The following is a 22,975-nucleotide window of genomic DNA, read 5'->3' on the forward strand; positions in this document are numbered from 1 at the left end:
CGGTAAGAGCTGATGCCGCTGTGACAGCCCCGTCGCTCGGAAAGGTTGTGCAAAACCTCACCCTGTCTTCCCAAGCATGTTTTCTTCTCAAATTTTCGCTGAAACCAGATCCTTGACCCAGAGAATCATACCAGTCCGTAACTCCAGATGTCAATTCCATGTGATCTTCTTTGATTTCCTTCTCTCCGCCTTGGTGGAGCTCGTCAGCAGTCCACCATCCATGATGTGCCCGTGGTTTTGCGGCCCTCAACGTGGAATATAGGATCCCATTATATTTATGGTAGATCCAGAGCCACTTGGCAATTTCAATGACGTTCTGAGCGGGGTAGGCCACGACGTGCGAATTGTCCCTGTGCAGCGCTGGCGTAAGGGTCGTGTTGATAGTCGCTTACAGTCGCGTCGCTTTCAAGGGACTGGACGGAGACAAAACTGGCCTGACGGCGCGAGCGCTCCCGGTCTTTCTCGTCGCTATGCTCCTCGGAGTGCTCATTGTAGGCCTCGCCATCCTCGAGGCTCTGGTACCCAGTCCTGTCGTCAGAGTCGCTCTGAGCCTCTGCCTTCATCTCGATTATTGGGGAGGGTCGCTGTTTGTCCTGAGCAGGAACCTCGAGTGCGTCCCTCGAGTCTTCCTTTTCAATGCTTCTTGCTGGCGAATCGTGGTATGAATGAGTCGAGTTGGGTGCACGTGGCGGCGGTGGTACAGCAGTGTCAACCCCAAGCTCTTGCTCTCTGTTTGGAAGGTTCTCGGCGACCAAGGTTTTAGCTGAGGAAGCCCTAAAGGTGGAATCCCCACTGTCGGGAGGAATCTCGACGGCAGGACCCTCGGGCGGATCAGGTGGGCAGATAGCCTCGAGGTAGTCACCCTCGAACACAGCCCGCATCTGTTGAGTAACATATTGAGAGCGGGCGTAAGTGGGACTGAAGTCCTCCTCGGGAATGTCATACAGACGTGTGCCTGAACCTTGCTTCTTCAGCTTCTGCCGGATCCTGTAGTTCCTCTCGTCGCTAAGAAACCACTGCTGGATCAGGCTGTCCAACTTCTCGGAAATGTACTGCTGGATCTTGTACGTATCCTTCAGCCACCAAGTCTTGTACCTCTCCGCTGGGAGGTACCGAGAGCGGACTGAGAGGCCATTCAGGACACCAATAAGGAACCTCAAGTCCCACAACTGGACGTAGAAAAGACACGCTGAGTGAGGTGCGTCGTCTCGTGGCGCAGTGGAGGCATAATCCTCGTTGGAGAAGCTGACACTGAGCAGGTCCTCCAGAATCACAATGTCAGGGTGGAACCTGGCTCCATGCTGCTGCGAAATGAAGAGGTATGCATCCGCATGGGCAATCAGGCGCGACTCTGGTGTTTCCTCCTCGAGCAGGAGGGTGTCGGCCAAGAACTTTATTTGGTCGTACTTCGAGTCGTCCATGTCGGGCATGGAGCCCATGGGCGGCGTGTGTATGTCCACACGCATGCGGACGACGAGCTGAAGGATGTAACGTAGCGTTTGAGCATCGCCTTGAAAAACGGGATGCACCATGATAGTTGTCAGGAGGTCGCAAAATAGTGGGCTGAGGCACTTCTTCCTGGAAAATCTCAGGTTTCCCGGATGGGGGCGCAGACCGTAGGTGAAGATGTCACTGAGGGGAACTCCATATCGATCGAAAGCTGCCGTCCACAGAACCGAATTGCTGACGGACTGGAGCTCAGCCTCATCGGTGACGGCAAGGCAATCCTTTAGCAGCTGGTCCTGCTCTTCTCGCGACCACAGAGACCTGACATATCGAAGCTCGTGCCAGAGACGCATGTCGGTGCGGTCCGCAGAGAACTTGCTGTCCTGGAGCAAGACCATGTTGCTGGAATGCTCAGGGTTGGCTCTTGCAGCACCTCTGCGCTGGCTGGGAACCAGGTGATCGTCGGTTGTGGAATCGGCCTCATCAGAAGTTGTGTATTCCTCACTGCTTGTGTCCTGTTCACCAACAGGGTTAGATCGCTCCTGCTTTGGACGGGATTTTGTTACTGACGGACCTCCTCAAATTCTGAATCCGAATCAATCCTGTGCTTTGGATGACGCTTGCCTTGAGCAACGATTTGTGGGGTGGGTGACGTCGACACGGGTATGCCAATACGTCGTCTCATCGCACGGCGCTCACGGTCGGAAAGGTTGGGGGTGCGTGTTCCTTCACCAGCTCGGAGAGCCATGTTGCTCGCTTGGACGACCGAGTGTGTGTTAGCCATGAAGGGCAATCAGTGGAGCAGAGCTATTATTTGACAAAGACTGCTGTAGGAAGAAGCAATGTCTGCGACAGGAAGTTTCGAGACGATGGAGTCTCACAGGTCAACCTGCTGTCGAGTGTCGGGCATGTTGGGCGGGTCAAGTTGTTTGACAATTTTTCGGAAAACAACACAAAGGCGCTAGCAGTGGGCTGCTGAATTTTAGTTCGCACCTGCCAGAGTCACTTTGTCCATTAACTCCCAGTCACGCGTTGATTTTCATCAATTTGTTGCAAGGCCACCAACACTGTTCATGTGGGCCGTGCACAGGACTAGAAAACATTCACCAGAATTCCAAGGCAAAGCCATAACCCTAGGCTGTCAAACTCATTACCTTGCGTGTCATCAGTGTATTGCTATGGATGGTCCACTCCAATTCCGCACTATCCTTTGCTAAGATGTTTGTACAATATTAGACCAAAGGGCCATAAATTTGCAACACCACCTGGGCACTTTGGCAACCCAGCACCCGGGTCTGCCCATATACGGCACAATGTTTAAAGCTAGTAGACCATATTTAGGTGTCAATTATTTCAGGTTCAGACCTTGTAGCTTTCCATGTCTTCAGATATTTGGATAATTCATATGAACAAAAAAGGGCATGCTGAGGTGGATAGCATGGGCCTTTCAGTGACAGCATATACACAACATTGAATGATTAGGGATTTTGAAGACTAGCTCTATGCGAAAGAGGCTAATGACGAGAAGAAGTCTCTTACGGGAGTGTTCCAGAAATATGTTGATGCGGAAGACAGACTCTAATGGCACCGGGTTAGGATCCCTGACTATTGTGTCGAAGCCGTCGTGTAGCACACTCCTCCAGGCTGCTGCAGAGCTTGTAAATACATAAACCTGAGCCACTTGGTCTCTAACACGAGATGTAGATCCACCCCAACTAGGTATTCATCTTTTCGCAGACGGTTTCCACTTCAGGTTGTGCATAGACCACCTTTCGTTCCAATATTTTTTATTATTCAGATTATGGAACGAGGGCTCCGGGCGGGCGACTTGTTTACCAAGCGACTCAGTTCTCATGATACATACTTGTATTAGCGTACACAGCTTAGGAAGCAGTTGTGTGACCACACACTCTTGAAACAGCCCAGCAGTGTTGCTGTAGCCATTTCGAGGCATCGAAATATGACAATGGGCTCCGCGCCCTTGTCCTCATGCTGTGCAACACCAGAAGCGCCATAAACGTGGCAGTGCTTAACCTGAAGATACAGGGTTCCAAGAGTGAGCCCCGTTTCATCTCGAATTGTCATGCTTCCATCATCCGCCTGAATAATGCTGGGCCAACCACCCAGATGACACACATAGGACACACGATTAGCTTATTTCAGAGAAGCATGTCAATAGACGGGATCAACAACGGTCCGAGACGACTTTGCTTTTCTTTTGTTTCGGCATCTCGCATTACTCCATCACTCCTGCCACTTCATCCAGGAAGTTTGTTGTGTACAGTCTTTAACAACATTCGAATTGACCGTGGTAGGAGCCCGTGGAAGTTGATCATATGTGGCATATGTAGAGGATATCATCCGGGCGTACCGGGTCATGTGACCATTTCTAGGCTTTCGTTCTGCCGGGGAGCACCCAGCAGGCCCACAGAAGTTTTACGTCAGGAACTGGTTCAAAGTCCCAAGCGCGATCGGCAGGTAATGTTTGGGGCCTCGGGAGCAGGCATGATTGGCATGGCTTGGATGAACTACAATACGTGGACGAACATGTGCAGCACTCAGGCTAGACCATCTTGAAACAAGTGACAGCAAAGAAGTCTGTGAGGCAAGGGCTGATCCACGTTAGAGACAAACCTTAATCACCCGCATACCAGTATGCATAAAACACATGTCTGTGCTACGGGAGCTTTACTCCCAGACTTTTAAAGCACACAGTGGCCACATGTTCATTTCTGGATCTTAGGCCCATCATCGACTCCCGAAAACAACCATGGTTCGAAGATTCAGCTCTCTCTTTTTCCGGCAAAGCAGCCAGGGTAACTTGGCTCGGCCTGCTGCTGATAATGCAGAGGCCGGGGCTTCACATCCGGTAGCGCCACCCAACCCTCTGCAGCGGACCGACTTCCCCAAGAAGACCGTCCGCCATGTCAAATCAAATGGAAATTTGCTGGGAACATTACGGTCGCTGCAGTATAGCACACAAACTCAAATTTCTCAGCCACCTCTTCCAATCCAATCCGCAACGGGCCTCGGCGAACTTCAGGAGTTTTTCTGGCTGGAGGACAATCTGCACCGTACTACATCGCAACTGGACCGCTGCTCAAATCAGCTTGATAAAATACACGGCTCGGCAGCAGAGGTCAGACGGGAGCTTGAGGGCCTTCAGTCTGAGCTTGAACTCTTGCAGAAGAAGATGCAGAATGGTGGAGACCGTGTCAAGAGCGAAGAGTCGAATAAAGAATCGACTAAAGAATCACCCAAGCCAATCAAACTTGCGTCAAAACCACAAACAGCCACCCAAATGATCGGTCTACAAAAAAGAGTAGAGGACCACGTCAAAGCCGAGGAACGACGGATAGAACCGGCCAAGCCGGCGCATCCGGGACCGAAGCAACCGGTGGTCGTCAAAACAAGCAATATTCAGCCAAACAGGGTGGACGAGGTTAAAAGCCAGATTTCAAGAGCCGGGCCGCCCAAACCGGTAGATTCTGTATCAAGACGACCAGTGATTGCCAAACCCAGTAGCATACAGCAGAGGATTCAGTTCTTCAGCAAAATAGCGAACAGTTGATGCATGAAAGACTCGGAAAGCTGATTGGCGTGGCAAATATGCATATGGTGCACTCGGGATTGAAACTTGATCGGTTTACACACTGCCTGATTCTAAATGGGGCGGTCTATCAGACACCCCCCAATTGTTTTGCATCCCCGGGCGGGTCTGTTGCCAGATGCTCGTGTTCCTCGGTGTGGGTATGGATGGACATTGGTTGGGAAATACAAAAAGATGAACGATTGGCGCATAATGAAGATATGGTTATGAACAGCTTATAAATCTGTAACGAACTTTGGACACTGTAATGTAATTGTTTCTTCGACATGACAAACAACAAGTCTATGCCAACCAGTACCACGCCTTTTCAACCCAGTTCTTCGGAACCGGTGGGACATCCTCAGCCTCCAAGGCGTCCATCTCTCGTACGCCGGTGATCACATCTATATCCTCGGTCCTCTTGGCGAACGGCGTCCTGAACCAAATCTTGTGGCCAAGGTACAAAGCCAAGAAGATAGGCAAGGTTATATAAGCAGCCAGGAAACTGGCAACGTCCCACTGGCTCGGGAAGAATACGGAGAATCCGTTGGTCAGCGTCAGAATAACCAAGACGAAAAGCACGACATAGGTCGCGTATGGCTGGAGAGGTGTCTTGTAGGGCAGCGTGTGCAGCAGACCGCGGAAGTCCATCGCCTTCCTGAAGCGGAGGTAGGTGATGATGCAGACGACCCAGGCGATGAAGCCACTGATGGTACTGATGTTGACAAACCAGTCGAAAACGACTGCACTGGTGCGGCTGACGCTCAGGAAGGACAGGAGGCCGATAGCCCAGGTGGCAAGGATGGCTGCAAACGGTGTCTTGGTCTTGCCTGTCTTTGCGAAAATTTTGGGCGCCTGTCCATTCAGAGCCAGACTGTACAGAATTCTAGACCCCGAGTACAGAAATGCATTACCGGCGGACCAGGCGGACGTAAGTACTGCACCGTTAATGATATGGTTAAGTACTGGGATGCCTCGAAGTGTAATGCCGATCACCCAGGGGCTGGCCGTGGCGTTGGACGTGTCGCTGAGTAGACGCGGGTCGTCTGCGGGACATATCGTCCCAATCATGAAGGCGCCTAATCCGTAAAAGATGGCAAGTCGCCAGACGAACCGACGTGCGGCCTTGGGGATGTTGCGCCGCGGTGCTTCGGTCTCTCCCGCGGCGAGCGCAATGAGTTCGGGCGAGGTGATGAAGGCGAATCCAGCCCTGGCGAACGCCGTCCAGAAGGCGAGGAAGCGCCCAGTGTCTCCTGGGACAAGATATTCTTTCATCGGCCCATCCTTTTGCCAGTACCAGAAACCGATGGCCTGCCCGTCCGGAGCTCCACCGCACATGATGACCAAGCCGGTCAGAATGAGCCCGATGATGGTGATCAACTTGATGCTCGCAAACCAGAATTCTGCCTCTCCGAAGATCTTGACAGCAAATATGTTCAGCCCAAGGTTGACACCGAGGATGATGGCAATCCAAACCGCTATTCAGCATTTCGAGTCAGCCATCAAAGAAGCAAATGAATAGCATTTTACCAAACCAGTAAAACGTGGGCCACAAGGTGCTCATAGCATGTCTTATGACCCAGAGTCTGATGTCTTTGTGATATAGGCTATGGATAGGGTATGCCTTGTTCCGAAAGGGACAGAAGTTGTATGCAGAACCCGCTTACCTGAAGGAACGGGCGTGTTCCAGTAATCCAAAATGATGGAGCCTGCACTAGCCTCGGCTGCAATACTTCATGTTAGCTAACAGCGCAAAGGGGTAACAGGACTGAAAGACTAGAGCGCTGATAATACGTCTCGGAAGCATGTTCGAACCTGGTATCCATAGCAAAAACGCGGAAGCTCCTTCACCAAATGCATCCCACAGGCGAGAAACGGAAAGTACACCACTGGCACCTCCAAGCTGAGATAATTTCAAGAAGGATTAAACGTACCGGCCACCAAGATCGCGTAAGCATACCAGTAATTCCACCCTGCAGCAAAGGCAAGACTCGGTTCCACAAAGCGCTCGACAAAATAGGGCACGGTTGCACCCTTCAGGGGAAGATAGACGACAATTTCGGCCAGGTCGTTCATAATATTCCAGACCAGAGCCATCATAGACAGATCTGCAGCCAAAGAGGGTTCATAATTAGCGACCACTAGTCGTCTTGTGGGCGTGCGAGATGAGTGACTTGTACTGACATCCGAGCAACAAGGAGAGAGGACCAGTCGTCTCCAGAATGGCGCCTGAACCGATGAAGAGACCAGTACCAATACTGCACCAGATGTATGTCAGTGGCATGTTCACTGTTCAAGAGCGAAGAGGTAACTCACGCTCCACCGAGAGCCAGGAACTGAATATGGCGGCTCTTCAGGCCACGCTCAAGCTGATCCTGAGCACCGACGAGGTTGCGGGTGCCTTCATCCAGGACCCTGATCTCGCCAGCCTCACCGGCTTCCTCATCCTTGCCCTCCTTGGTACCGGGCCATTGCTGGGGCTGGTCCGTCGTGCTGTCGCGCTTCATTATCGCGGCTGCGTCCAGCTGGAGGCACAGGCCAAGATCTGTATGAGGAGTTGAAAGCGTGCACGAAAGCAAAGACTGCAACGGCCGGCACTTCTTCGTTCTAGCTTTTTATCCCGCGGTGCTTGTTCGGCTGCTTGGCGTGGGAGAAAATTACGCCAAGTCCCAGCTAAAAGCTTGGAAGGTTGACTCCAAGGGCGTCGGATGTCAGCTAGCCTTGTGTTACCACTGACGACAACGGCGCAACTGGTGCCTGGGTGACGGTGTGTACATTTACCCTGCTGGTGGATTTTTGTCCATATTCTCCTTCCTTGTCCAGTACCTAGGTAGGTAGATCGACCCATTCTGAAGCAATGATGATCCCATCGTGCCTGCAGTCTAGATTCTGCTGGCGATCAATTGATTGCTGACAGCCAAGCTCGAGACCCGTTTGTAGCCGACCCAAGATATCAAAGCACGTTGTCTTGCGGGGAACAAGATACGGGTGTGGGGAAGTGGGAAACTGTTAGTCAAGGCAACCTAAATCTTGCCCCCTTCGGGCTCAGATAGGAATGCAGTTCCTATCGTTATCTATACTCTTTTGACGCCGAGGATTTCATTGAGTCTGGTGATCAATGACACTTTGCTCCTACAACCGCTTCTTCAAAAGCACAGTATGCGCGAGTCAAAAATCAGTACTGTTGGTCTGATCCTCACATCCTCTGACTTGTGTAAGATTTGCGCCTCGCTTTCCGTCGTTCCACGACAACCCGCCAGATTCCCTCGTCGCTGTCTTCAAGTTTGGGTCAAACTCATGGTCACGCAGCACTCGGTTATCACTACTGTTCTCGTCGCGGCCTCCTTGCCTCTGAGGCACGGTCATTGGCTTCTTGTGGAAGGCAGCTCTGGAGCCTCGCTACTTCAAATGTTGTCTGATGACGAGGCCGGATATCAGCGAGCAATTCTACCGATCCTTTGCACCTCTGCTGAGGGGATTCGGTCAGGGAAAGTATCTGGAGTGAGCATTTTGACACAGAAAGTCCTGATTTCAACTGCCAGTTGTAATGGAATCACTTTCAAACATTTTAATAGTTGATGGAACTCAGCCGTGTCTACTACTGAAATCGAAATGTCTTCCCGTCGCACACGAATCCGATGATCAGCGAGCTGCGGATATCTACCCATAGTGGGTTCGCCTGCAGCTCAATACTATGAATTTCCCCATACCTAGAAGTAGACGTGGACTGCCAGACTTGCGGTGTTGGAGACACAAAGGTAGATTGTACAGGGATTCCAGGTGAAACTCAGTGTCATCAAGGCCCTCTCAAGAGGAGTTCACCGCGTGCTAATGTATCCTGAGGACCCTTAAGTCGAATAAGGTCTTAGTAATACCTAACAGCATGACACTATCATATATCCACCCAAAAAGTTGCTTCAGCCTGCTAATTCTCTTTATAGAGACAGGAAAAAATGACACCTAGACACATGAGCTTGTACGCATCAGAGTTGACTGGATGACCTGGTTAATACCATGATTAGAAAGAAAACGACCACAAGGACCGACCTGAGCGTTTCGTTCTTGATTCGTATACATCCCCAAGTTGGACAGTCCCTTCACACAGCGGTAAATGCTCAAAGACCCAGTGGTCAAGGTATCACAATGAAAACAACGGTGTAGAAAGACTGGGCACATGGCCTCAGCCTCTCGAGGTCATGCCTACCGGGGGGAGGGGGGGTCCCTAACATAGGCGTATCATTATATTAAAAATTAACATTTAAATAAAATCTATTAAAAGATTAATTATATATTAGATTTTAATATTATATTAATATATATTGAAAATTTTAAATCTATTAATTTTAAATTTATAAGTTAATGAAAAATAAGATTTTTATAATTCCTTAACTCTATAACTCTATAAGCTTAATATATAATAATAATTAAACTAAAAATTAATAAATAAATAGTTAAATTAAAGATTAAAAAAAAGAAAACTTAATTTTAATAAGAATTAAACCCCCCCTTTTTTACCTATATATTAAGCCCTTAATAGTATATTATATATTATTAATTATAAAATCATATTAAACTAAAAAATATTATATTATTTAAACATTATATAGTTATATTAATAGTAATTTATATTTTAAAAGAATATTAATATCATTCTAAAATAATAGCACTATTTACTTAATTTACCCCCCTCCCCCCGGTAGGTGCCGCATAAACAACCTTGGAAGGCTAGAAGCATCGCTCTCGACGGGGCCAACCTGAATATTTACGTACCAAAGTAATTTAAAGAGCGGCTCTGTGTTCATCAAACCATGTGTGATGCAAAATAAGCAGTCATTGATGTTTGTCGGAAGCCATATTTATCTCAGAGATGTTCCATCCCTGCAAATATGATGTTAGTTAGAGTGCAGAGGTCGCCAATTTCTAAGATGGAACCCTAATTAATAACTTGGACGGCTTGCAAGTAATCAAACTACTAGAAGTAAGAGGACTTCTAAGTTTACACAGAAATCTGATATAACAACCCCAGAAACTGCAGAATACAAAGCTCCGCATTGAGCCTCAACTGCCAACATTGAATCCGCTAAGCGCTTTGAAGGTGCATGTTGAATCTAGCAACGACATAAAGCCTCAGCACTTTCTTGAGGACAACAAGCTCAAGTTTACATCAATTTCAAGCCAGACAAAAACCAGGGAGATTCGTTTGAGGCTGGCCCTGTAGATCAGTGTCGATGCGCTGGGATACAAATTACAAGGAGGGATGAGGAGCGAGCAGTCAGGTTCGGGTACTAGGTTGCCCGAGAACGGGGGGACCGGTCCCGATGCTCCCCGTTCAGTCAAACAGTTTTGTACTACTGTCAATCGGACTTGAGCGGCCGGTCCTCTCGAGCGGCTGGCTCACGGAACTGTGGAATCCGGACCACCGGGAACAAGGAGAGCGGCCTTAGTGCTTAGCCGCAAAGCAGATCAGCTGACTGTTACTATATGCAGAAGTCGACTTGGTTCCGGTGAGATAAATGCCATAAAAAGCTTTTCCAAAATTCGATCGGTTTCAGGAATACCTGCTGGTCGGAAGCCCCTGGCGGAGAAGGTGATAGCCACTGAACAAGCACGCCGTTACATCACATGCTTTTGCTAGAGTTTAATTTCGATGGGAGTGGCAGTGTTCACTATTATCTCTCACCTGTATCTACCAGTGGTCCGATTATGTATATTGTTCAGAATGTGCCAAAAAGAGAGCAAGTGTGCTGCTAGTTCATGCAGCGCTTCTTTGTGGACCTTTCGGGTGAATGTGATCAAACAGGATGCGTTTGGGTAAATTGCGCAGCCAGAGCTTGTACTACCTCTATCTCCCCTCACATATCATATCGCGCTCATACAACCATAAGGCTCTCCATGCAACACTTGGCAGGTGCATGAATTCTGGGAAAAAGAGTAAGCGCTTGTACGCTAGACTTCAAACCAACCAGATACCAAATGAGCCAATTCCTGCATTTGTACACCCACCTATCACAACAACCAGCAGATCAAACCATTTCTGCAGGGGCGAATTCGGTTGTATCAGAAAAAAGGAGGAGCAAACCATCGTTCTGCGGTGTGACACCCCCAGAATTGTGTGGGAATACAGCACTACTACGGGCAGTCTTCCGGATCTCACGTCAGCCTAAATACACTTAATATATCTCCTGCTGTGTCAACGCAATACATACGTTGGGTTGATTCATCCAATTCTCTCCTTGTCTTTCCTTTCTTTGTGATATTTTTTGCCTTACCGTACTTCACCACCACGTGGCAGTTAAGCACAGCAGCGAAAATGGTGGGCATCTCCAATCTTTTTGTTGCACTTTGCGTGAGCAGCCTGGCCTGCGCCGCACCTCTGTTGTGTATTGGGAACCAGAATGCAAACTTTCCATTCGAGCCGCCAAGGGCGAACGCGAGCCGCTCGCCATGTCCAGTACTCAACTCGCTCGCAAATCATGGTTTTCTCCCGCGTGATGGCAGGAACATCAGCCAGGACCAACTGAACTTCGCTTTCACCATGGCGCTCAATATAGACGAGGCCGTGACAATTAACCTTGCCAAGCCAACCTTCAACATCTCGACCACAGGCATCTCCGGGACGGTCAACCTAGAAGACATGAAAAAGCACAACGTCATCGAGCACGACGGCAGTCTCTCCCGCGCAGATTCCATAACTGGCGATGCCAACAGCTTCAATACCACCATCTGGGACACAGTCAAGGCCCACTTTACCGGCCCGACGATTGACATTAAGACGATGGCTACGGCGCGAGAAGACAGGATCGCTGCCGCGGAGGCAGCCAACCCGGAGTTCTCTCTGACACCAGACCAGGTGAAGACCTCATTCGCCGAGTCTGCCTTCATCCTTGGAGTGCTCGGAAACGATTTTGTCAACCCGCAGACGTCCACAATTTTCATGAACACTATTTTCCAGCAAGAACGGTTTCCGTTTGGGGAGGGGTTCCAGACGTCCCCCACCAAGATTACCGGCGATCAGGTTGATGGACTGGCTGCGCTTCTAATGAATGCTACTTGTATTTGAGATTTGGAAAAGATATTCAAGAATGCTCCATTATGAATGTTGTTTGGAGAGCGGAGTGATGATGGAGCATACGGTTTTGAAGGCTGACCAAAAACAATGGATATACATGTCGAGCCTACTTTGGTAATCATTGCTCTTCTACATGCTCTTAGTATCTATATATTGGATTAATGATATCTACTCAGCTTAATGCTGTCAAAAGCAGTGCTCCTCGCCTAAGTAGATAGTCTTGGATGCGTGTCGCACGGCTGAGACCACGTGCACCTTTCGTATTTTTACCACGACTATCGGCATTGCAAGTTTTCCTTTAAGCGTTAGGTCTTCAAGCATTTACCACTATTTGAAGGCACCGTGTATGGCTTCGGAAGTATACGAAATAGAATCGGACCTACATGTGTAGGCATGAGTGTCTGGTCCTCGGTTCCGCTCACGTGATCTATTCACATTCCGGCCCCACAGGCGCTCCGGTACCGATTCCGTCCGACGCGGCTTCTTGCCGGACCCAGACTTCTCTCAGTGCCTCCAAGGTTATGCTCATCAACCGACCCGGGGCAACTGAACGCATTCGCTCGGTGACAGGGATGCCGGATCCAAGGAGCAAACAAGCCTGCGAGCCATGCAGGTGAGGGCCAGTTTTGCTACCGGGGAACATTTGAAATGGACCGCGCTGATTGCCTTCGGCACAGGAGGAAAAAGAGCAAATGCACGGCAGAGAGACCTGCATGCTCGTGTTGCAAACGTCTGAATCAGCCGTGCGAATATCGGTCGCCTGAACCACTTAGATCGGCTGTCAGGAAAAGTAATCGGGTGCCGAAGAAGTGCGTCCGGGACCGTAGTGGCTCATGGACATCTCTCATGCTGATTGATTGATGTTAAGTGCCAAGAACAATGACCTGCAAGACCGATTCCAGGTATTGAAGTCTCAAGTCAAAGGTATCTACCACCTACTACAGTGAGTTGATAGTCTGAAACCAATGTTCGAGGCATTTCTGACATTGAAGGTCTCCATCAACTGGATCCGATTCTGCACAAAACGCTTCAACAAGTGTTCATGAAATAATGCCCCTTAGCCGGTTCCTTTCCAATATGGGAGGGAACAACATGCTCGAACAGCCGAGAAGAGACCTAGCTGAGGCAAATTTTACTGTTTCTCAGTATGTTGATGCTACATTTCTTGAAGATCATGTGGTTAATCTTGCATTCAAGTCCCGACCCACCCTCAGAGGTCCTCGACTACCTCATCGAAGTATACCGTATCAAACTTCATCTTCAGCCATTACAGCTTTTCATATTGGATGGATTGCGGGAGTATCTTGTTGAGAAACCTCGATTTCTCCGTTGGAGCTTCCTAGCTCTCGTTTTGCACTTTACTTCCCATGAATTCTATTCAGGACGGGAGCCAGAAGCGGTCGAGCTCTATAGCACTGCTTCCAGGCAAGATGTCATGGGTCTGGCTTTGCAAGGCATGCCTCAGCTAGAAGTAATTCAAGCCTTATCACTGCTAACTTTGGTAGATGTTGCAGGTCAGTATGGCCCTTCTTGGAACCCCCTTTCCTATCAGGTTCAAGGCCGTTGACAGGGAGGCAACAGCGTGCAAGCCGGGCCAAGCTTGGATGAGCATAGGGACTCTGTCTAGACTCGAATCTTTGCGCAGAGTACTACAAACGGCCTTTGTCGACTGTTCGACTGAGCAGGAACTCGATCTCAAGTGCCATTGGACCGTGCTCATCCTTGAGCAAACATTGACTCCGCAACAGTGCACAGCATCCTTACAAGCCGACGAGACTCTGGCTTGCCCACTCAGTGCTCCATTACCAGCATCGCTTCCTCCCACGGACGACAACGAATGCCCAATAGATCTTTACTCCGAAGACGCTATAAAGGACTTGGGAATCACGACCTACTACATCAAACTCATCAAGATATGGGCCGACCTATCATCATACATGCACCAAGTTCGAGTTGGGAAAGCCGGAATTCCTTGGGCGGCTGGATCATTGCACAACGCTCTCTGCGCCCAAATCTTCGAGCATGAAGCAGTAATGGCTCATCGACACCTTCTCAGAAACGTCCGTTTTACCGAGCGGTCCTCGGCCGAGCTTCATCAACAACGCGAATATTGGGTCCCGTGGGTTTTGATGCAAGTGGTATCTCATGCTATCCCAGCCATTCTGAACCACCCCTTCATTCACCTGGTAGCGATGCGTGATAGACCCAAAGCCCCGCAATCGCGCCTCTTTCTCCAGCAGACAGTAGATCAGGCGCTATACCATTCGGCATGGGTGATTCGTCTTCTGAGGTTATGTGAGGCCCAAAATTTCGAAGTCTTCGATCCCCTAGTGGGTCAGCTTGTTGCAGTCCTAGCGACAATACCATGGCTTTTCCAGCGAGCCAGCGATACCAAGGTCGCTCAGAAAGCGAGAGATGATATCAATTGGTGCAAAGACTTCTTGACGAGGTTCTCGAAGATATGGCCACATATTTTTCAGAAGGTAGGTCTCTTATCGGAACCGCTTCGCACGTACCAGCTGCAATAGCTTCGCCAACAGAAGCTAATCTGAAGGTGAATAGCTCAAAATTCTACAAGAGTTGGATTCAATCGCGGAAAATAACATGCAGCCACCAAACCAGAAAGGAATTTCCATCGTATTTCACCCAGCCCTGTTCTGGGCACTGGTTGATCCGAACATAAGCCAAATGACGCTGCCTATGCCTACCCAGGAAGGTTCAGGTCGGCTCCAAAACGCTACAATACGAGTATCCACACATTACATTCACCCCATACTCGAGAAGCAAACTAGACCACCGGTTGACAACCAGAGGATCGACAGCAACCAGTTCTTCCTGAGTGATGAAACTCTTGAGCAAGTCTATCTGGACAATATTTTTACACAATTTCTGCCAGATATGGACGGACTGCAATGATCAGAGACATTTGTCAAGCAACACAGATAAACATTTCGCAGAATCGAATTCATTACGAAGGCTGTCTGATACATGTAGAACGTGCGCTAAATCGTGCGTACCTAGGTAGTTATTCATTGCGGCAGAACTCGATCGGGATACGCAGGTAGCACGCTTCCATTCTCATCGAGCCAACTTTGGAAGATGCACAATCACGGATCTATCTTGCCGTGCGCACATATCAGCGCCAGCAGCATGCCAACATGCAAAACGCGCACTAGATGTCTCAGGATCGCTAGCCCCATCCACAAATACGCACTCAAGATTAACTTGCTGGCGTTAGATCTCAACCAGCCTCTCCCAGCCATGTTGTCGTTGCTTCTAACTTTCCCACTGGCATCCATCGCTTTATGTGAGAATGCATCTCTTCAAACTTTTACATGTCGTATTCAGGGGCCTTGCTTTCAAGAAGATTGAACGCATCTTCGCTACCTATGTGTCCTTCAATTTCAAATGTTTCTAGTCCGGATCGTACTAAGAGTCAGACATCTGCCTATTGTCGTTGTAGCGGATGACTCGAATGTAATTGATGACAATAACTACTAAGTACCTAGTCGAGTAGCTTATCTGACGCCCCTGCACACAGAGGCCTCTGGACTCCAAGTGTATTTATTAAGGCTCGCAATCCCTGCAGCTAGGCGCGTCCCTGGGCTAATCACTCGCACCGCGGGGATGACACAGTCGGGTGAGTCGGACTTGACTAGGGGGGGTGGCTGTGCCACAGTGGCACATGACGTGCGACATTGAGTAACCGCATGTTTTGGGACGCCACCAGACATCGCGGGACTCACCTTTGAGCTGAAAAGGCTCATCTCGCCCGTCATCCCAGCTGAGGGACGATTGAAATTCCTCCACAATCTTGCACAATTCTAGTCGCGAGCGAACGACCCAGACAGCTAGCTGCTCTTCCGCTCTTTCGCAAGTCTCCGGCACTACCATTTTTGAAACTACACCGAGGGTCAAAGCGGTATCTACATTGCAGATGTCGGTCGACGTACTTCACGCTTCACTCCGCCGCTGCCCAAGTTTTCCATCATCGACCAAACCCCGTGCATTGCCAGCCAGAGCTCAGAGCTTCATGGGCGCCTCAATCTCCTGCCTCGGGGCGAGGCCTGACTCCAAGACCGACGCGGACAAGGTCGGCGACACTCACAAGGCTATCATCATTTCCGGATACCCTGCCATCGGAAAGACCCATTTTTCATCTAACAAGGACGAGCTGCTCAAAGAGCTTGGGTTGGAGGTCTACGATCTGGACTCGAGCGCATACAGCTCCAAGCCCGAGTTTCCTCAGAACTATCTGGCCGACATCCGGAGACTGGCAGAGAAGCAGTGTGTCATTCTCGTCTCGACTCACAAAGGCCTGCCTACGCAGCTGGCCAAGGAAGGCTATTATGTCGCCCTGGTATACCCTGTAGATGGACTGGATGCAAAACGCGAATGGCTGCGCAGGCTGGAAAAACGAGAGGAAGGCGGTAAAGAGTCTAGGCTCTACAAAATTGCCGAGCAGAACTGGGAGCCGTGGTATGGAAGGACCGCCGGCGAAGAAGCCACCAGCAGATGGAATCTCCAGAACGACCAGTACTTGACTTCTATCTTTGAGGACATACACGCCAACTTCCAAGAGTTCAAAGCCCGCGAACGCCAGCACGGCGGAGGATGAACTCACGATGATCATTGATCGATCTCAATCCGACAAAAGATGAAAATGGCCGCGGCATAACACCCTGCGCTTACGAAATATGGCATGCCCAACGCAGCGCCACCGAGCCCGATGCCCCGCACCCACAGGAATGCCATCAGCGGTGCGCCGAGAAGTGAGCCCAGTGTCTTCACCAGCATCACGATGGAGAAGATGTGAGTTTGTGAGTCTGCTCCAGGCGATGACGACTCACGACCATCGTCTCCTCTGTCTGCGCCTGGACAACAAATAGAAGGCGACTTGAGGAGAGAAAGTGTGAAGACTGGGAGAGCAGATCCAAGCGCGTAGACAAGCAGCGCCGGCACCAGAAGCCAGATTGTCGTCGATACTGCGATGGCCGCAGCTCCTACAACCGAGACGCCCAAGCAAAGCTTAGCAAACCGGACGTTGATGCGGTCCGAAGATAGGCCAGACGCTCCGCTGCCGCTGCTGGCGACCATTGCCGAGCGGAGGACGCGGGGAACGACAACGGTCAGGAGCACAAAGTTGACGACCGCCTTGCCTGATAAAAGGTAGCCTGCCGAGGCGAAGGTCCATTGGTAGCGCTTGGAGATGTATTGGACGAGAAGTTTCGTGTCAGAGCTGGCCAGAGAAGCGAGAAGGAAGCAGGCGAGCAGCAGGGAGAAATTCCAGGGGTGGGTAGCCAGCGCTGCCCGTAAAGCTTGGAAGCGGCCGATGACTGAATGCAGGATCGTAGGGCCTGAGTCTTGAGCTTTGAGTAGAGGTGAAGACAACAGGGGCTGTGACTGTTCGTCTCGTTGGTCCTTTGCTATTTCATGATCGGGAAGCATCGGGATTATCGCAACAGCGACTCCGAGAAGAGTGATACCGATCCAGAAAGGGAGCCAAAGGAGTAATGTCATCGAGGCAGAGGCCAGCGCTGGACCTAGTAGATTGACAACATATGTGATCGAGCTCATATAGCCGAAGTAAGATGCACGGAGCACATAGTCATTTGTGATTCCGGCGGCCAGTGAATATGTGATAGAGTTGAAAACGCAATCACCACCAAGAAATGACAGCACTGGGCCGGCAACGATGGCATTTGTTGGGAGCAGTTGATCGAAGTAGCCAACGATGACAGCCCAGCTCAGCATGAAGACTCTGGGAACGAGATTGAGCCAAAGGAGGGCTCTTCGGCCGTACCTCTCAGCCACGAACCCGAGGGGTATTGTCATCACGAAGTCTAAGAAGCATTAATTCCAGTACAGCCAAAAAGTGTTGACAACGGCTGTTGTCATCACTCACCACCAACAATCCATTCCGTGTCCATGACCCCTTGGATCCTGCCCAGGCCAGCCTGTATCGCATCGGCCTTGCAGAGCCTTTCGTCGATATCCCCAGTAGGTCCGATAACAGATGGATCATGCTGGCTGTAATATTCCTGGCAAAGACGTCTTTCTACGACCCTGTTCAGCGGCAGCTGGTATAGACTCGCGGAGAGGTTGACCAGGAGGAGTAGACCAAGCAGTGCGGCAATGGTGCGCGGCGGAGGCTTCTGGCGGCGGTGTGGCCGAGACTCAGCATCTTCTTCCATTGCCGCAGTTTCAAGTGGCCGATCCACTACTCCGGTGCTGCTGAGTGCTCAGTGCGCTGCTCAACCCGGCTAGCTTTTGTGACCACGAAACTTGGCTGTGGTGCGTGAACTACCAGTAGGTCAATGTGAGCGGGGTTTGACCAAGCCAAAAACTGGGGATTGCACACTCCAGTGCTGTGTTATAAGACCCTCAACATGACGGCACCATGCGGGATTTGCGGGCGTGCTGGCTGCGCGATACAGTGCCACGAGGTGAACGTCAAATGACGGGCAGGAAGGTGAAGTGCAGCTCCAGCGCTCACCTGGCAAGGGTCAGATGGAGCGTTTTGCCCAGACCCTTTAGCTATCGGGACTACTCGGCAATCTACCTAGGTACATATCTGTTAATTGCATATTCTCATTCATGCCACACATACGATCATTCCAAGTTGAACACAAACATTGAACCCTTGCTTTGGAGCTGGTCCTACCCAGTCGCAATCGACTTCACAGGCATGAACCTGCCTTATTGGACACATTATGGAAATGACATAAGTACTTGAGTAAGTATGGACCGCGGCGGATTAGGCATACCAATGAGATGATGGCAGGACTCAGGAGCCCAATGATCAGAATTAGGAAACGTAAGACCGTGGGGTAAAGGACCCATCAACTCTAGATCACGCAAGCGATTCACGTCACTCAAATGTTCTCCCTGCTGCGAGAGGCCGATTTGACAACAAGACGTAGATGCTGGACCCGGGACACAGTGATCTACTAAGCCCGTGAACCGCTCACGTGCACGGCACCCGGAAGTGAAATTGGTGTAAAAGGTTCCGCCCCACCTGAGGTTCCACCAGATTGACCTCATATATTAGTGGGCCTGTCCCCGATGTCCACGTCCATGGATAGATTGTGAGATTCATCACGTTCCTATCAACCCCCCTCTGTACCGCCCAATATGGATCGAACCAGCAAAGTTGTCATCGTTGGTGCAGGCTTGTTCGGCCTCGCAACCGCCAAACAGTTGGCCTCTGAAGGCCACCAGAACATCCTTGTCGTCGACAGAAATATGCCACCGGTGAATCAATCCAATTTTCCTCTTGTCTGCGCGATGGGACTAATATTTTATGTCAGGTGCCAGATGGCTCAAGCTCAGATATCTCGCGAGTCATCCGTTTCGACTATGCCGACGAGGACTACTGTAGCATAGCCCATGATGCCTACCTGAAATGGTCCAAGGAGCCCAAGTACCATGGTATCTTCTACCCTTCCAAATACATCCTTTGTAGCGCAAAAAAGTCCGCCAAAGAGTCTTGGATGAGCAAAACGACGTTTCAACTGGACAAGCGGCAATTGCCTTGGTCTCCGTTGCAAGATGCTGCCGCAGCAAAGCGACATTTCCCGGTTCTCACCGGCAAGCTTGCTGGGCCAGAGTGGGAGGGCTACGAGAATGATTCTGGCGGCTGGGCGGATGCTAGCAAGGCCATCACTCAGCTGAGGAACGAGTGTCTCGCTCTTGGGGTGTCTTTCACCGCAGGCCCGGCTGGCACCGTCCTCGGCTTCAACAGCGACGCCCAAGGTGTTATCAAGTCGGCTCGCACTCTTGCTGGCTCGCTTATCGAGGGCGATCAGTTTGTGCTCACAGCCGGCGCTTGGGCCTCCGGTCTCGTTCCCACATACAATTCGACACTATCGACAGCCCAGGCTTTGGGGTACGTCCGTCTGACAGAATCGGAGATGGAAAAGTACAAGGAGCTTCCTATATACGCCAACTTCTCGACCGGGTGGTTCAACTTTCCTCCCCATGAGGAAACGCGAATGCTCAAATTTGCCGTGCACGGCTGGGGATACACTCGAGCACCATCCAAGAATGATAACAACGCGACCGCGACTAACTTGTCTGTGCCACCCGCGCTCTCACGTGAGCGTCCGAATTTCGCGCCAGCCGATGCCGAAAAGCGTCTCCGTGAGGGGCTACGGGAGATATTGCCCGAGCTCGCAGACCGTCCATTCGACAGGGTGGCTCTCTGCTGGTACACGGATACGCCTACGGGTGATTTCATTATGGACTACCACCCAGACTACAAGAACTTGTTCTTCGGAGGAGGAGGCAGTGGGCAGTGAGTTGAGTGAATGGCCTGATTGAAAACATGCACTGACATACTCTTCTCTAGTGCTTTCAAATTCCTGCCCGTTATCGGCGAATATCTATCTTTGGGAATCAAGAAGCAGCTCCCTCGCCACTTAGCCAACAAGTGGCGGTTTCGCAAGGAGTATGAGCACCAGCCGGACGCTTTTCTGGGTGATGGTAGTAGAGGTGGGCCGGAAAGACGGGAGCTGAACGCGCATGAGAGGGCGAAGCTGGACGGGCAAGATAGAGCCAAGCTTTAGTGACGATACGTCTTCGCGAGTTGCCAACGATCAATTCTCAAGAAACAAAAGCCTTAGGCTACCCCGGTAGTGCGGAATATGCAACATATTGTATTTGGGGCCAGTTCATATCTAATCGCTGAGAGTTGAGAGTAAGTCGGATTGTTACAGCATGATGCCGACACGTACATAGCCAGTTCTTGTCGTTCGACGCTTGAAGAGGCACTCGCAAAGCAAAGACAATATCAGGCAACCAACCCTCATGAATTATTGATCCTTTTTCGAATAATCAAACTGTGTTCGCACGTACAAGGAATAGAAGCGAAACTCGTCTTTCTCTTGCGCACCCTGGTGGATGAGAACTGGGCTTCGGGTGCGCCTCCTAGCTTGATGATGTCCGCGTCCTACCCTTGACTGGCAGCTTACATGCAAAAAGTATATCAGTTCAATTCAAAGTGTAAATATTTTAGAATGGTTACATGTCGGAAGGCTCCTTTCTTCTGCTCGCCGAACGTTGGGCGTTCCGGCTGCTATTCTTCTAGGCGACGGATGAGGCACATGTCTGTACGAATGTCTTGGTTTCCACGGTCTCCAGAAGAGATTCCAACAGTGGTAGTCTGAGCGCAGTTTTGGACTGACAGCCAGCCTTTCTTCCATAATAGGAAAGACCCGGAGAACTGCCGCTGACCAGATTGACAGGGAAAAGGTTATGACTGCGAAAGGACAATAGGAAGATCAGTAACAATCTCTTTCAGTGATTTGGAAACCTTAATTACTGGCTTCTCTATCATCAAGGCTGACCTTAAGTTCCCTGAGGACAGGGTTTACTGGGATCGTCCAAGCCTATTGCCACCGGGCGCGATTTGTAGTTTTTACCAAATTTTACAGTCCATAGGTGGATCAAGGCCAACTATCCTAGTGGGTTGCCAGGTCCTGTATTCACCGCAACATGGCATCTTTGGCGCATCATGGGATAATGGGATAATGGGTGCTGCGCCCAGAAACAGCACCAAGTGTCCAACTACGGTCTCTTATAAGTTCGATCACGATCTCGGCTTTCCACATAGTGAATTAGAACTGTCTGTTACGGATTTAGAAGCTCCGCAGTACAATCTATCAACCCACAGCGCAAGGAGATTCAACGTTTCAGACCGCACATCAATAGCAGCCTTTACCAAGGAGTAAATGACTGGGTGTGGCATCGAAAAATCACCATTCTGAAATTCATGGGAGCATCATTTTGGAATCAATCTCTAGTCGCCGTGTCCCTGACAAACAGTTCAAAGTTGATGGAGATATTCAACCATGTCACTGACAGTATGACGATCTTGATGCGCAACCCGGGATATGCAGAGAACCATAAGACCGGCGATGTGAAGACGCTGGAACACGCCAGAGGATGAAAATTGAGACCAGGAAGCACCGTGTCGTGCTAAGTACCCATAGGGGTGGCAGAAATATCCAAGGTAGACACATGGGTCAAGCGCTGGGTCTTGAGTGCTTACCACCGTGTGAAGGCGCCATGTATGTCCTCGGACATATGCGGAATAGAAGCGAAACCACATAGACACATGGGTACACTGGACTGGATATGTGTCTGCGCTTCAAGTCAAAGCTTCAGGGACATAGAATAGGCACGCGGCCAAGCGAGCGTTGACCATGGTAGTCGCAACCCGTCGTCCCCGATCAGGGGGTGATCATGTACACGTGAAATATATGCTTCCTCTTCTGGTCAGGCTCGCTTATCACCAAGAAAGCTTTAATGCGTCTTGCTTTCGTAATCCGCTAGAGAATGGCCCATCGTAATTCTGAAGTTAGACTTTGATTCCACTTGATCGACAATCCTGCTCAACGTGATGCTGGACGGGTCCGCGAGAGGCCGACGAGAGTTAGAAGTTAGAGTCTGGAAACACAAATGGCCGCTTGGCTATGTAATTTAAGGTTTGGGCATATGCACCACACTCCTAGAATAGTTCTTGTCATGACGAGTACATTTCCCAGCCTCTCCGACCTCATAGCGAAACCCTGCGAGGCACAGCTCACAGCGGGGACTCGCGATCATTATGGTTATGCAGTCATACCAAGCCCATTTAGTAATCGAAATTATTTGTCGGCATCTCTGCAGAAGGAGGTCTAGAAATCAACAGTACTCGGGACGAAATGGCCCGCTTTAAGCCTGCCTTCGAGAAGCACCTCCTGCACTCCCGGCTTGGCATCGATCCAGATCGGCGAGCTGAGCAACATCATTGCACAAATGTTTGCATGGAGACTGCGGAGAATGCTGGTCAGAACAGGAACGCATTCTAATCTCCAGGGATGATCCGT

At 50.2% G+C, this 22,975-nt stretch overlaps 7 protein-coding genes across 7 annotated transcripts; 4 read left to right on the forward strand and 3 right to left on the reverse strand.

Moving 5' to 3' along the window:
- Positions 1-305: 305 nt before the first annotated feature.
- On the reverse strand, positions 306-2,230 carry KVR01_008357 (uncharacterized protein; the record flags this gene model as incomplete). The annotated part of the gene is made up of 2 exons (XM_044784483.1): positions 306-1,961; positions 2,021-2,230. The coding sequence occupies 2 exons, from the start codon at positions 2,228-2,230 to the stop codon at positions 306-308; spliced, it is 1,866 nt and encodes a 621-aa protein (XP_044643335.1).
- A 1,986-nt stretch (positions 2,231-4,216) lies between these two features.
- On the forward strand, positions 4,217-5,017 carry KVR01_008312 (uncharacterized protein; the record flags this gene model as incomplete). Its single annotated transcript, XM_044788479.1, has 1 exon — positions 4,217-5,017. One exon carries the CDS (start codon positions 4,217-4,219, stop codon positions 5,015-5,017), a length of 801 nt encoding a protein of 266 aa, XP_044643290.1.
- A 321-nt stretch (positions 5,018-5,338) lies between these two features.
- KVR01_008270 (uncharacterized protein) lies at positions 5,339-7,928 on the reverse strand (the record flags this gene model as incomplete). Its single annotated transcript, XM_044791399.1, has 6 exons — positions 7,811-7,928; positions 7,352-7,750; positions 7,220-7,293; positions 6,970-7,143; positions 6,703-6,759; positions 5,339-6,513 (listed from the first exon to the last, which is right to left on the reverse strand). Exons 2-6 carry the CDS (start codon positions 7,540-7,542, stop codon positions 5,339-5,341), a joined length of 1,671 nt encoding a protein of 556 aa, XP_044643248.1. The 5' UTR covers positions 7,543-7,750; positions 7,811-7,928.
- A 3,386-nt stretch (positions 7,929-11,314) lies between these two features.
- On the forward strand, positions 11,315-12,095 carry KVR01_007888 (uncharacterized protein; the record flags this gene model as incomplete). The annotated part of the gene is made up of 1 exon (XM_044785271.1): positions 11,315-12,095. The coding sequence occupies exon 1, from the start codon at positions 11,346-11,348 to the stop codon at positions 12,093-12,095; it is 750 nt and encodes a 249-aa protein (XP_044642866.1). The 5' UTR covers positions 11,315-11,345.
- Positions 12,096-15,845: 3,750 nt separating this feature from the next.
- On the reverse strand, positions 15,846-18,561 carry KVR01_008307 (uncharacterized protein). The gene is made up of 2 exons (XM_044781888.1): positions 18,010-18,561; positions 15,846-17,947 (listed from the first exon to the last, which is right to left on the reverse strand). The coding sequence occupies exons 1-2, from the start codon at positions 18,296-18,298 to the stop codon at positions 16,734-16,736; spliced, it is 1,503 nt and encodes a 500-aa protein (XP_044643285.1). The 5' UTR covers positions 18,299-18,561; the 3' UTR covers positions 15,846-16,733.
- On the forward strand, positions 16,138-16,722 carry KVR01_008073 (uncharacterized protein; the record flags this gene model as incomplete). The annotated part of the gene is made up of 1 exon (XM_044789058.1): positions 16,138-16,722. The coding sequence occupies one exon, from the start codon at positions 16,138-16,140 to the stop codon at positions 16,720-16,722; it is 585 nt and encodes a 194-aa protein (XP_044643051.1).
- A 443-nt stretch (positions 18,562-19,004) lies between the features above and the next one.
- KVR01_008287 (uncharacterized protein) lies at positions 19,005-20,886 on the forward strand. The gene is made up of 3 exons (XM_044788312.1): positions 19,005-19,358; positions 19,415-20,400; positions 20,455-20,886. The coding sequence occupies exons 1-3, from the start codon at positions 19,239-19,241 to the stop codon at positions 20,669-20,671; spliced, it is 1,323 nt and encodes a 440-aa protein (XP_044643265.1). The 5' UTR covers positions 19,005-19,238; the 3' UTR covers positions 20,672-20,886.
- Positions 20,887-22,975: the final 2,089 nt, after the last annotated feature.

The sequence above is a fragment of the Diaporthe batatas genome (genome assembly GCF_019321695.1).
Source record: "Diaporthe batatas strain CRI 302-4 chromosome Unknown Contig00009, whole genome shotgun sequence".
Classification (NCBI taxonomy): Eukaryota; Fungi; Ascomycota; class Sordariomycetes; order Diaporthales; family Diaporthaceae; genus Diaporthe; species Diaporthe batatas.

Excerpts from the sequence above, each read along its gene's own strand:
- KVR01_008307 (XM_044781888.1), bottom strand. The coding sequence starts at position 18,298 with ATGGAAGAAGATGCTGAGTCTCGGCCACACCGCCGCCAGAAGCCTCCG. Across the intron at positions 17,948-18,009 it reads CACGGAATGGATTGTTGGTG|ACTTCGTGATGACAATACCC; the intron begins GTGAGTGATGAC and ends AATGCTTCTTAG.
- KVR01_008287 (XM_044788312.1), top strand. The coding sequence starts at position 19,239 with ATGGATCGAACCAGCAAAGTTGTCATCGTTGGTGCAGGCTTGTTCGGC. Across the intron at positions 19,359-19,414 it reads TCGACAGAAATATGCCACCG|GTGCCAGATGGCTCAAGCTC; the intron begins GTGAATCAATCC and ends ATTTTATGTCAG. Across the intron at positions 20,401-20,454 it reads GGAGGAGGAGGCAGTGGGCA|TGCTTTCAAATTCCTGCCCG; the intron begins GTGAGTTGAGTG and ends ACTCTTCTCTAG.